The 14,599-nt window shown below is 39.9% G+C and overlaps 1 protein-coding gene across 1 annotated transcript in view; it reads left to right on the top strand.

Annotated features, from left to right (window-relative positions):
- Nucleotides 1-6,219, top strand: part of ACAD11 (acyl-CoA dehydrogenase family member 11) — a 119,223-nt gene extending 113,004 nt beyond the window's left edge. The window contains exons 18-20 of the mRNA XM_070771095.1: nt 565-681; nt 2,908-3,017; nt 4,142-6,219. Of these exons, the coding sequence (XP_070627196.1) occupies nt 565-681; nt 2,908-3,017; nt 4,142-4,256 (342 nt within the window). The 3' untranslated portion in view covers nt 4,257-6,219. The remainder of the gene's footprint in view (nt 1-564; nt 682-2,907; nt 3,018-4,141) is intronic.
- The last annotated feature ends 8,380 nt before the right edge of the window (nt 6,220-14,599 follow it).

Raw genomic sequence — 14,599 nt, forward strand, 5'->3', positions numbered from 1 at the left:
GTTAGAGGTAGGGCTATTAAGGGGCAGCATGAGGGAGTTTTGGGGGGAAAATGAAACTGTTTTGTATCTTTATTGTGGTTATGCCAGTCTATGAATGTGTTAGAAAAAGTTATGTTTACTAAATAAATAATAGTAACAATACAAGGAAGGACTGATGGACCATTCTCACACTGCAATTGTCTTGGGAATTATGTAGACTGTCTGTAAGCAGATCCACCACCTACACTTTACAAGTTTCAATGGGACTATGCAGTTAGCATTTAAAATAGCCAGTATGGAGAGTCTTGGCAACAAGACAGCTGCTCAGTTTGGCTGTCTTGACTTTAGACACCAGAATATCCAAAATAAATTATTTTTATGAACAAATACATTTTTTTTTCTAAAATCTTCCAATGTTACCTGCAGCCACACCAAATACTGTGTATATGGCTGGGTGGTTATATCAAACTAAGTCTTCCATTTAAAAATATTAATATATAGAATAGGTTGTTTTCATGTGTTATATGAGGACCTCAGACACCAGCTTATTTCCTCCTTCTTCTGCTGCCCTTTGTTCCCCTCCAGGAGGTGGTAGCTCACTGGATAGCTGAAAGCCGCATTGCCATTGAGGAGATCCGCTTGTTGACCCTGAAAACTGCCCGCAGCATTGATACTCTGGGCAGTGCTGCTGCTAAGAAAGAGGTGAGGACCTTTGGACCACAATCTGCCAAGTAACACGTTTCTCCCACACTTTGGGCATTCCGGGTTTCATGGTGACTGGAGGGCACTCAGAATATTGGAAGTTTCCAATTTGATTTTGGTTTAAAGATTATAAATGTATATCATTTGCCAGTTTTCCTTTCACTGGGCTGCTTTAGGGAATGATTTTCAGGATGAAGAATATCTTCAGCTTTCTCAAGATGCAGCAACAGAAGGTAGGAAAATACTAGACTTTATATAGACTTGGAATTGTACCCGGTATGTCACCTTCTGCCAACCTCTTGACCTTGAGCAAAGTAACTAATCTGCCTATGACCTAGAGTTCCAATGAAGAATAACCAAGTTGATGTAGAATGTGGGGCACTATGCTGCCACATAGTAATGTTTCATAGAAAGTCCTTCTTGTCTTCTGCCTTATGTTTCTGGCTTATTTGGAATAAGAACATAATTATTTAACTATAAAATCAATGATACTTCCATGTTCTAGCTATTGTAAATAGTGCTGCAATTAACAATGGGATACATATATCTCTTTCAGTTTTGGTTTCCTCAGGGTATATGCCTAGGAGTGGGATTACTGGGTCATATGGTGGTTTTATTCCTAGTCTTTTAAGGAATCTCCGTACCATCTTCCATAGTGGCTGTATCAATTTACATTCTCACCAACAGTGCAAGTGTTCCCTTTTCTCCACACTCTCTCCAGCATTTATTGTTTGTAGACTTTTTGATGATGACCATTCTGACCAGTGTGAAGTGATATCTCATTGTAGTTTTGATTTGCATTTTTCTAATAATGAGCGATGTTGAGCATCTTTTCATGTGTTTGTTAGCCATCTGTATGTCTTCTTTGGAGAAATGTCTGTTTAGGTCTTTTCCCCATTTTTGGATTGGGTTGTTTGTTTTTCTGGTGTTGCATTGTATGATCTACTTATATATTTTGGAAATTTATCCCTTGTCCATTGTTTCATTTGCTATTGTTTTGTCCCATTCTGAGGGTTGTCTTTTCACCTTGCTTATAGTTTGCTTTGCTGTGCAAAAGCTTTTAAGTTTAATTAGGTCCCACTTGTTTACTTTTGTTTTTATTTCCGTTATTCTAGGAGGTGGGTCACAGAGGATCTTGCTTTGATTTATGTCATCAAGTGTTGTGGCTATGTTTTCCTCTAAGAGTTTTATAGTTTCTGGTCTTACATTTAGGTCTTTAATCCATTTTGAATTTATCTTTGTGTATGGCACTATTTACAATAAAAACAGCACTATTTACAATATCAAGAACATGGAAGCAACCTAGATGTACATCAACAGATGAATGGATAAAGGAGTTGTGGTACATACACACAATGGAGTATTACTCAGCCATAGAAAGCAACACATTTGAGTCAGTTCTGATGAGATAGATGAACCTAGAACCTATTAAACAGAGTGAAGTGTATCAGAAAGATAAAGATAAATACCATATTCTAATATATATATACAGAATCTAGAAAAATAGTACTGAAGAATTTATTTACAGGGCAACAATAGAGAAACAGACAGAGAATAGACTTATGGACATGGGAACAGGGGAGGAGAGGGTGAGATGTATGGAGAGAGTAACATGGAAACTTACAGTATCATATGTAAAATAGATATCCAATGGGAATTTGCTGTATGGCTCAGGAAACTCACACAGGGGCTCTGTATCAACCTAGAGAGGTGGGATGGGGAGGGAGAAGGGAGGGAAGTTCAAAAGGGAGGGGATATATGTATACCTAAGGCTGATTCATGTTGAGGTTTGCATAAAACAGCAAAATTCTGTAAAGCAATTATCCTTCAATAAAAATAAATCAATTTTTTAAAAAAATCAATGACACTGCTAAGGGAAAATGATTAGTGAAGACTCTTTACCTCTTTATGATCCCTAACATGATGAGTATCATTTATCAGCTGCCTGAAATCCTTTGGCAAACAAGGCGAGGCAAGTTATAAATAAATTAATAGAATGTAATTTGGATGAGATAGTTCTTTCCAGAAGGTCTATGTTGACTGAAATATGGCCTAATGGCTGCATTAGCAGATCTTTTTGGCTTTCATCAAAGATCCTGTTTCAGTGGTGAGTGAGTGTGGAAAAGTTCTCTTGTTTCTTTTCACAAAGAACATACAGATTAGATAAAATTCTGTCACACATATTGTCTAAGAAAATAACATTCTTCTTACATCTTGTTTATGTAGATTGCAATGATTAAAGTGGCTGCCCCCCGTGCCGTCTGCAAAATTATTGACCGGGCCATCCAAGTGTGTGGAGGTGCGGGTATTTCCCAGGATTACCCTCTGGCTCACATGTGAGTGCTGTGTGCTAAGTAGTTTCAGTCATGTCTGACTCTTTGCAACCCTATGGGTGGTAGCCCGCCAGGCTCCTCTGTCCATGAGATTCTCCAGGCAAGAATACCAGGGTGGGTTGCCATGCCCTCCTCCAGGGGATCTTCCCAACCCAGGGATCCAACCCACTTGTCTTATGTCTGCTGTATTGGCAGGCAGTTTCTTTACCATTAGCCCCACCTGGGACCCTCTGACTAACATGTCATCTAATCACCATCTACATTTAATGGTGTTAGGGTTAAATATCTGCAGATGCTTTGATACTGTTTACAAAGAAAATAAAAATAACTAACTTACTTTAAAGCATAATTGAAAGCTAACTGAGGTAATATAGGTACTTTACAATAGATATCTGTATCCATAAATAGTTTTATAATTACAATTGTCATTTCCCTCAGTTGTGTTCACTTTTACCCCGAGAGGATGCACTGAGGGTTCCTGGATGTAAATAACTCATGAGGGTTCACCCTGGAACAGGAAGGAGGACAGGGGCAGAGCTGGTCAAAACGGGGCCCAGAGCCAGGCTTAGGTAGGCACTTAGGACGCTTTACCACCCACACCCATAGCTGTGGCCAGACTGCAGCCATTCCTGCCAGCCAACACATCATGTCCACATGGTGAGTGCTGAGATCAAGAAGATACATTCAGCACCGGACGTGATATCACCTTCTCTGTCACACTGGATAAGAATCTGGTGCCCCGCCAGTTTTCCCCCATCAATTTTTAATACGAAAGAACTGAATATATAGTACTATATATCTATATTATATAAAAGTTATATATTCTTCATGGCCTGTGTTACCCAAGATGTCTCCTAGCAACTTCTAGTACCTTACAGCCATCCAAGAATGAGATTAAGCCCACTGCACCATGCCATTTAAGACTCCACTCCCAAAGTGAGGACTTTACAATGACATTTCACAAGCCCTTGGGCTTACTTTTCTTGATTTTCCCTGTGCAATTTTTCTTATCACTGCCTTGGTGAGATTTCAAACACTAATAATCTTGGCTTAGAGTCGGAGTGACTGTTGAGGCATCAGGTTTCTCTATGATAAGTCCTGCCACTCTGTTCTTTATGTTTTTGCAGGTATGCCCTAACGCGGACTTTGCGCATAGCAGATGGGCCTGACGAAGTCCACCTTTCAGCAGTTGCAAAAATGGAGCTGAGGGACCAAGCCCAAAGCCTGAGGGCCAAGATATAGGAGGTGACACCACCTCACCTTGATACATAATATTTTTCCACTTTTGTAACAGCTTGAGCACAGGATTAATTACTCACTTTGGTAAAAATTTGAGCATCTGTTTTAATCAATGACTTTTATCATTTCAAGGATCACACTTGAAATTTTATAATCTCAAGGGTTTAAGTAAAAAAGGAAATTTTATAGCTGTTGTCATTCAAACACCTAAACGTATATAGCATTTAGTTTTTAAACACACTACTTGTAAAGAAATCATGAAGTAGATTGGAGAACTAAATCATAAGCATAAAAATATTTTTACTTTTTTACTTTCAGGAATTGTTCCATTTAAATAAATATTAAATAAATATTTAATCACTACTTTGTAAAAATATAGTGGGATCTCCTTTTGGTCATTGGTTTTAGGGGTTGGTTTAACACTGTATGGTATTGTTTGCATTGAATGAGGCATGACTGGGTCATTTTAGAGTTTATATTGTTATAAGGCTCTTCATAATTCAGCAGGAGCATTTATCCATAAAATCTGATTATGGTTTAAAGTTTACTAGAAGACATGCATCTTATAAGAAAATAAAATTAAGAAAAATTTTAATTATGTATAAAATGTTGATGTGAACAATGGATGTTTTAACCTACAAGAAAGTTATAAGTTTTGAGAGGAGATTAAAAACAATCTGCTCTGAACAATGTTTTGTTAAAAGCAATACCCTAAGCCAACATTCTTGTGGCATGTTAAATCCGTGCTGCCAGAACTACAGCCCTGGACCACTTGTAAATCTTGAGCACCTGAATTATGTGGTCAGCATAACTTAGGAACTGAATTTCTGATTTTTAAAAATTTTAATTAATTTAGATTCTCAACTCAGTTACTGGAAAACTTTTAAGTATGCTTAGAATAACTTGGACATGTGAATTGTCTTTGGCAAATGTAAATTTTTTTAAGTCTAAATCCAAGTATTTTGAATGAAAATTTAGCACCCAAATTAAGAAAGTACAAAATATACACCAGATTTTGAAAACTTAGTACAAAAAAATAAATGTTTCATTAATACATTTTAAATATTGATTACTTGTTGAAATTTTAATATTTTTGATATATTGAATTAAGTAAAATATATTTAAATTAATTTTACCTGTTTCTTGTTACATTTTTAGTTTCTATGGATGCCATTAGAATAGTTACTGACAAATTTTTAAAATTTTCAAATGAAAGTATTTTGAATTCAAAAAGCTTTAAAACTGTACATGAATTTATTGATGTGCATGCTGCTGCTACTGCTAAGTCGCTTCAGTCATGTCCGACTCTGTGTGACCCCATAGACGGAAGCCCACCAGGCTCCCCTGTCCCTGGGATTCTCCAGGCAAGAACACTGGAGTGGGTTGCCATTTCCTTCTCCAGTGCATGAAAGTGAAGAGTGAAAGGGAAGTCGCTCAGTCGTGTCCGACTCTTAGCGACCCCATGGACTACAGCGTACCAGGCTCCTCTGTCCATAGGATTTTCCAGGCAAGAGTACTGGAGTGGGGTGCCATTGCCTTCTCCGATTGATGTGCATAAATTATTGTAATCATTATTTAAATGTTTTCCTGGAGTGGGGGTGGGTACCCAGCATTTGACAAAGACCTGGGTTCTGAGTCTTGTGTATCATGTGGGCTTTGTAAACATTTGCCTTCGAGCCTTAACCTTGTGGTATCTTGTATTTCCTTCTGTATGCTGGGATTAACTTTTAAACTTAGAGGACCCTTATCTATTGAGGGCTTGTGTGATAATCACTGAAGCTGTATAAAAATACTCTGATACTTGTGAACAACAATAAAGCCTTCTATAAGGCATCCTTTTTTAGGTGGATAAAATCTTATAACCCAAGCTATTCAATCTTATTACCAGTTTTAAAAATTGCAACTTAGAAGAAATCAAGATTGTTTCTGACCAATTAGAATTAAAAGTTGTATCTGGTAATTGTAATTTTGTGATACTTTTTTCCTCCTTGAGAAAAACTGGCTGAATTGGTGGTGGACTTATTTCAAATGATCTGTTTCTATCTGTCTGTCATATACGCAGCTGTCCTCTCCCCATGCGATCCATATCACCTCTCTCACCTACCTTTAATTTATTCAGATAAAATCATATTAAAAACCATAGTAAAGATTGTTGAAAGAAAAAATTCCAGTCAACAAAGACTAAAGTAAGATCAAGGGCCCCTTCCCTTAATCACAGTGAGTGAATGACCGACTAAACATGGGAGTGACGGGTCCACTTCCAGGGTCTCCTCAGGCTGTCACTGCAAGTCACTCTGAGCAGTCCACCCCGGACAGTCAGCCACGTTTGCCAGTCATTTGAGCCCTCACAGGTTTAAAATGAGAAGTCGCCCTTCAGGTAACCTCACATAGGAAGAAAGGGAGAGCTCACCAGTTAGTGGGCAGCAGCAGGGAAGGAGGGGCAGTGTCTGCCCAACTGGAAGTCACCATAAGGCTTTACACAAAAGCGGCCACAGAAGGCGTGGCTTGTCCAGGGAGTAGCCAGGTAAGGATCTCCAGGAGTTGATGGTTTAACCTTTAAGAACACACAAGAGAAAGTTCAGGTAATCATGGAGGAGCTTTTCTCATAAGCCTGTTTATAAGGCTTCCCCCAGGTCCATGTCTCCCCAGCTCTTCCCACAACTCTGGTCTACTTGCATCTCATAGGCCTGTTTTGTTCAGTTGCTCAGTCTTGTACGACTCTATGCAACCTCATGGACTGCAGCACACTAGGCTTCCCTGTCCTTCACTGTCTCTGGAGTTTGCTTAACTCATGTCCATTGAGTCAGTGACGTCAACCAACCATTTCATCCTCTGCCGTCCCCTTCTCCGGCCTTCAATCTTTCCCAGCATCAGGGTCCTTTCCAGTGAGACGGCCTTCCCATCAAGTGGCCAAAATATTGGAATTTCAGCTTCAGTATCAGTCCTTCCAATGAATATTCAGGGTTGATTTCATTTAGGATGGACTGGTTCGATCTTGCCGTGCAAGGGGCTCTCAAGAGTCTTCTCAGGCACCACAGTTCAGAAGCATCAGTTCTTCAATGCTCAGACTTCTTTGTGGTCCAACTCACATCCATACCTGAAAAACCATAGATTTGACTATACAGACCTTTGATGGCAAAGTAACATCTCTGCTTTTTAGCACACTGTCTAGGTTCATGATAGCTTTTCTTCCAAGGAGCAAGCGTCTTTTAATTTCATGGCTGCAGTCACCATCCCCAGTGATTTTGGAGCACAAAAAATAAAGTCTGTCACAAAGATCCTTTCTTGACCACTTGTTCTGAACCAGCATCACCTGCTCTCCAGCCCCTTTATACCATTCTTCTCACAGCACTGATCACTTGACATATCTACTTACTTATGGTCTGTCTGCTCAGTAGAGTCCACTTTTTTTGTGTATTGGAACCATGCATGGCTAGTACACACTCAAAAATAGTATGAATGAATGAATTCATGTGCATGATTGCTTTCCTGATCCCTGATTTGCAGTTGTTGAGAGGGCAAAGCATTTATTTGTAAGTCTATAAACAAAAACAGAACGGAAGCCTGAGCACTAGCCCAAGAACACAGAGGCTGGACAACAGACCCAGACCGAAAGTGAATATGAAAGTCTTCACTGGGACTGAGAAAGGATATTAGAGCCCCAGCAGTGGGGGGCACACAGCAGTTTGGGCTGATCAACTGATGAAATACTTGTTTTTAATAAGTAACAATTCAGAGAATGCACAATGACTTTTTTCTTTACTTTCTTAAAAAATTCAGTTATTTTTTAACAATATTGGTTTGATTTTTGCCATATATCAACATGAATTAGCCATAGGTGTATATATGTCCCTTCTTTCTTGATCTCCCTTCCACCTCCCACCTTTTCCCGTCCCTGTAGATTGTTACCTAGAGTCCCAGTTTGAGTTCCCTGAGTAATAAAACAAATTTCCACTGGCTATCTGTTTTATGTATGGTAGTGTGTATGCATCTAAGCTACTCTCTCCGTTTATCTCACCCTCTCCTTCCTGCCTTGTTCCCTTGTCCATAAGTCTCTTCTCTGTGTCTGTGTCTCCATTGCTGCTATGCACATAGGTTCATCAGTACCGTCTTTCTAGATTCCATGTATATGTGTTAATATACAATATTTGTTTTTCTCTTTCTGACTTACTTCACTCTGTATAATAGGCTCTGGGTTCATCCACCTCATTAGAACTGACTCAAATGTGTTCCTTTTTATGGCCAAGTAGTAGTCCATTGTATATATGTACCAACATTTTTTTATCCATTCATCTGTCAATGGACATCTATGTTGCTTCCATGTCCTAGCTATTGTAAATAGTGCTGCAAGGAACATTGGGGTACATATGTCTTTTTCGTTTCCTTACTGGTTTTGGTTTCCTTACTGTATATGCCTAGAAGTGGTATTGCTAGGTTGTATGCTGGTTTTATTCCTAGTTTTTAAAAAAATCTCCATACTGTCTTCCATCGTGGCTGTATCAATTTACATTCCCACCAACAGTGCAAGAAGGTTCCCTTTTCTCTGCACCCAGTCCAGCATTTATTGTTTGTAGACTTTTTGATGATGGTCATTCTGACCGGTGTGAGGTGATATCTCATTGTAGTTTTGATTTTGTTTTTTTTCCCACTATTTGATTGGGTTTTTCTTTTTTTTCTGGGATTGAATTGTATCATCTGCTTGTATATTTTGGAAATTAATCCTTTGTCCATTGTTTCATTTGCTATTATTTTCTCCCATTCTGAGGATTGTCTTTTCACCTTGTTTATAGTTTCCTTTTCTGTGCAAAATCTTTTAAGCTAGTTAGGTCCCACTTGTTTATTTTTGTTTTTATTTCCATTATTCTAAGAGGTGGGGCATATTTATTTTTTAAAAATTTCCTTGATGTGGAGTCCAACCTAATCATCCAGAGTGCTGTGATCAGCTCAAGGTACAGAGGGAAGACAGGATAACTAAGAAAAACAAAACCACATTCAGTGATTGTTAGAATTTTCTAATTTTCCAAATTAGGATTCAGGGAAGAGTCCTCATTTAATTCAGGGCAAAAAGCATTCAGGGTTTATGATCCTGCCATAATATTTTTATTTTTATTTCTTCGGGTATCTCTTTCTCATAATTTTGTGATTATCATGAAGAAAATCCACAAACATTCTAGTGTAAGACTGTGGTTGCAATAAGTTTTGTGAAACAAGAGTTTCTTTAAAACTTTTATTTTTAATTGGAGGGTAGTTCCTTTACAATGTTGTGTTGGTTTCTGCCATATGTGACTCAGCCTTAAGTATACATATATCCCCTCCTTCTTGAATCTCTCTCCTACTCCATCCCCATCTCACCCCCCTAGGTCATCACAGAGCACCAGGTTGAGTTCTCTGTATTATACAGGAGTTTCCCTGTAGCTATATATATATATTTTTTTACTCTTATTATACACTTTATTCAAGGAATCTTTGTTGAAAATACAGTCCTACAATATAAGATTCTTATAGAAAGTAAGTTAAAGCAGATGCACGACAGTATATGTGTGAAATCTTGGATTTCACACTATAGAAACAGACCTTTATACTGGTGAGGGATCTGTACATGAAACATGGACAAGGCTTTGCTTTATTCCGACAAAGCACAGTCCACATTTAATGATACATATGATCTGAGAGAACAATTCTGCAAGTTAAAGACACTGATGATGTTCCAAAGATTCTAGTTGATAATGAGTGTGACTTAGAAGATGACAGAGTTGTAAGAAAGGAACAAGTCAAAATCCAGCAAGAAAATAGAACAACTATGTGTTCTTTGACTCCTCTGGGAGTGTCTGAGGGTCTCCTGCAGAGGCATGGGTCAGCATTGGCGTGCCGCTGGGACAGGGCACTGGCCAGCAGCCTCTACCACTAGCTATCTACTTAACATATGGGAATGTGTATGTTTCAATGCTACTCTCTCAATTCATCCCACCCTCCCTTCCCCCACTGTGTCCACAAATCTGTTCTCTATGTCTGTGTCTCTATTCTTGCCCTGCAAAGAGATTCATCCATACCATTTTTCTAGATTTTGTATATATGTATTAAATGATTACACTTCCCTGGTAGCTCAGATGGTAAAAAATCTGCCTGCAGTACAGGCTCTGCACTGGTTCAATCCCTGGGTTGGGAGGATCCCCTGGAGAAGGGAATGGCAGCCCACTCAAGTGTTCTTGTCTAGAGAACTCCAAGGACAGAAGGATTCTCTCACTTAGAAAACTTCCCCAGTCCTGTATTCTCAAGGCTTGCTCCCTTCCTGTAAATGTAACATTTAGGTGTTTTCTCTGTGATTACCCCATCCAAATGTCTCTACCCTTCTAATATATACATACACGCATACATTCCTTACCGCTTCCTCTGGTTTGGCTTTCTCATGAGAATGGCCAGCTTGTAACATACTATGTATCTTTCTTTTTTATTTGGCTTATTATCCCCCATTTCCCATTAAGAAGTATGCTTTAGCAGAGAGGGGATTTGTGTATTTGCCTCAATGCTACACACTTAGTGTCTAGAACAATGCCCAGCCAGTGCGTGTTAGATCCTCACTAAACATTTGTTGAATGTGTCAATGGAATTCTTCCAGCTACTGGAGCGCACGGATCCCAGGAAGTTTGCTTTCCTCTCCATCAGGAGTGTGCAGCAGTGACTCATGTTTACCCATTGGCCATGTGTGTGCTTAGTCACTCAGTTGTGTCTGACTCTTTGTGATCCCCTGGACTGTAGCCCACCAGGCTCCTCTGTCCATGGAATTCTCCAGGCAAGAATACTGGAGTGGGTTGCCATGCCCTTCTCCACTCACTGGCCATGCAGAAGCCTAAAAAACCTAAAGCCCTGTTTCTTAATCCTGGTTGAACATCAGAATCCCAGTTTAACTCAAATGCCCCAGCCCAACCTGAATCCAGTGCTGGTGATGGTGACTTCAGGAGTGACTTGAAGGGATTCTGGAGAAACGAGGGCCACTCCCTGCAAATCCTGATCAGGTCTGTTTTAGAGTGTCTGGCTGAAAACCCCAGGAAGAGACTGGCTAATGTGTGCTAAAGGAAATCTGCTAGGTGAGTGTGGAAGCAGATGACCAAGAAAGCCTGGAGGCTCTTGCCAGGAAAGGCCACAGGGAGGGAGAGCAACTGACCTGGAGGTCAACTGGCAGAGCTGACCTCCCTGGCCCCCATGCTCCTCAGCTGTACCTCTGCCCCACCCCGCCACTCAGGTTCCCAGGAGCCCCTGGCTGGGCAAACTCATTGCAGAGATCACCAGGGCCTGTTCTGCAACAGAGAGAGAAAAGAGAAATAGCATCTGCCACATGTATGGTTGTAAATTGTCTAGTACCACATTTCAGTTCAGTTGCTCAGTCGTGTCCGACTCTTTGTGACCCCATAAACAGCAGCATGCCAGGCCTCCCTGTCCATCACCAACTCCCAGAGTTCACCCAAACTCATGTCCATTGAGTCGGTGATGCCATCCAACCATCTCATCCTCTGTCATCCCCTTCTCCTCCCGCCCTCAATCTTTCCCAGCATCAGGGTCTTTTTAGATGAATCAGCTCTCTGCATCAGGTGGCCAAAGTATTGGAGTTTCAACTTCAACATCAGTCCTTCCAGTGAACAACCAGGCCTGATCTCCTTTAGGACGGATTGGTTGGATCTTCTTGCAGTACAAGGGACTCTCAAGAGTCTTCTCCAACACCACAGTTCAAAAGCATCAATTCTGCGCTCAGCTTTCTTTATAGTCCAACTCTCACATCCATACATGACTACATTTAAAGAAACATAAAAAATTAATTTTAACTATATATTTTATTTAACCTAATATATCCAAATATTGGGGCTTCCCTGGTGCCTCAGCAGTAAAGAATCTGCCTGCAAGGCAGGAGATGCCAGAGACACGGGTTCAGTCCCTGGGTCAGGAAGATCCCCTGGAGGAGGGCATGGCAACCCACTCCAGTATTCTTGCCTGGAGAATCCCATGGACAGAAGAGCCTAGTGGGCTCTAGTTCATGGGGTCTCAGGGTCAGACATGACTGAAGTGACTGAGTATACACACACACACACACACATCCATATATTATCATTCCAACATGTAATCAATAACAACAAGTACCAGTAAGATATTTTTCACTTTTTCCCCCAAAATCCAAAGTATATTTTACATTTACAATACATCTCAATTTGGAAGCTAATTTTTCAATGCAAATACTTGAACTGTAAAAAGTTAATTGTAGTTTTCATAAAACTTACAGTTGAAAAAATAGATTCATATACTTGAATTGTTTTATGCACATTAAGTTTTTAAAAGCATCAGCTTTTAAAATTAAAAAAAGTTAATTAAAGTGAAATTTAAAAACTAGTTCATCAGATACATTTCAAGTGCCCAGTAGCTACAAATGGCCAGTGGCTATTGTGCTGGCCAGTATGACCATGAGACACTGACCGGCCACACTACATGCAGGAAAGGCCTCGGGGCATTAAATATGGAGAACAGATGCTGAGCAGCCAAAAGCAACTGTTTACCACTGTGACTAAGGGAAGACAGTATTTTTATATCTTCTATATTTTGGTCTGATGAAGGAAGGTTAACTCCAGGGCATTTCCTTTATTTAGAAAAGAAAACAAAACAAACTCATAATGAAAAGGAACTGCTAAGTATTTCTAGTTATCAAAGGTCCTGTGGTAAGCCATTCCTAAAGATCATGCGAGGGGAAAATTGGTATCTGTTCAGGGCGGTTAAGGTTTCCAAGTAGGAAAAAAGCTTGGCTCTAATACATAGTAACAGAAGGGTGTAAACTCAGTCTCTAGAGATCACATATTTGATTCGTGAGCCAGAGTCCTCCCTGCTTCATGGGAATTAATAATAATCTTGTCACAGAAATGGAGGCAACACTTTTAATAAAATTCAAAACTGTTATCATCAGTTATTCTCTCCCAACCGATCCTCTACAAATTGTTTATGATGAGGTTTGAGGTTTTTGGCTTCAGGAGAGATGACCCCCAAATGGTCTACTTGTTGCATTTCATTCCGTTTAGTCCATTATAACTTGTATATCTGTCTCCAAGACACTAAAGGAACTTTCTATTACTAAGGGACTAAGCCATGAATGAGGCTGAAGGGATGACCCTCACATCTGGTGTAGATGTTCAGTGCTTCCTTCTCAAACCGCTGACTGCACATGAGTTAGATTTAAATTCTAAATCTATTTGAAACCTTTCTGCAAGAAGTCTCCTGCCAACCCATCAAGACAGCTAGACTAAATCCCAAAGGAGTAAATAATTTAACAGGCAAACCACAACATGTTGTGATCCTCACATATTAAGTTAATGGGGATTTTTTTTGTTCTTTTTAACCTTTCTTTTAGGGTTAGAAATCTCTCAGCTGGAATTCCATCACCTCCACTAGGTGTGTTTGTAGTAATGCTTCCTCAGGTCCACTTGTCTTCACATTCCAGAATGTCTGGTTCTAGGTGAGTGACCCCACCGCTGTGGTTATATGGGACATTAAGAGTTTTTTTGTACAGTTCTTTTGTGTATTCTTGCCACCTCTTCTTAATCTGCTTCTGGTAGGTTCTTGCCATTTCTGTCCTTTACTGTGCCCCTCTTTGCATGAACTGTTCCCTTGGTATCTCTAATTTTCTTGAAGAGATCTCTAGTCTTTCCCATTCTGTTGCTTTCCTCTATTTCTTTGCATTGATCGCTGAGGAAGGCTTTCTTATCTCTCCTTGCTATTCTTTGGAACTCGGCATTCAGTTGGGTGTATCTTTCTCTTTCTCTTTGCCTTTTGTTTCTCTTCTCAGCTATTTGTAAACCCTCCTCAGACAACCACTTTGCCTTCCTGCATTTCTTTTTCTGGGAATGGCTTTTGTCACCGCCTCCTTTAGTCACTGCCTCCTGTACAAGTTACAAACCTCCATCTATAGTTCTTCAGGCACTCTGTCTACCAGATCTAGCCCCTTGAATCTATTCATCACCTCTGTATAATCATATACATCACCTCACTGTATAATCATAAGGGATTTGATTTAGGTCATACCTGAGTGGCCTAGTGGTTTTCCCTACTTTCTTCAATTTGAGCTTGAATTTTGCAATAAGGAGCTGATGATCTGAGCCACAGTCAGCTCCTGGTCTTATTTTTGCTGACTGTATAGAGCTTCTCCATCTTCAGCTGCAAAGAATACAATCAATCTGATTTTGGAATTGACCATCTGGTGATGTCCATGTGTAAAGTCGTCTCTTGTTTTGTTGGAAGAGGGTGTTTGCTGTGAATAGTGCGTTCTCTTGGCAAAACTCTGTTAGTCTTTGCCCTGCTTCATTTTCTACTCCAAA

Source organism: Bos indicus, chromosome 1 (assembly GCF_029378745.1).
Source record: "Bos indicus isolate NIAB-ARS_2022 breed Sahiwal x Tharparkar chromosome 1, NIAB-ARS_B.indTharparkar_mat_pri_1.0, whole genome shotgun sequence".
In the NCBI taxonomy this organism is placed as follows: Eukaryota; Metazoa; Chordata; class Mammalia; order Artiodactyla; family Bovidae; genus Bos; species Bos indicus.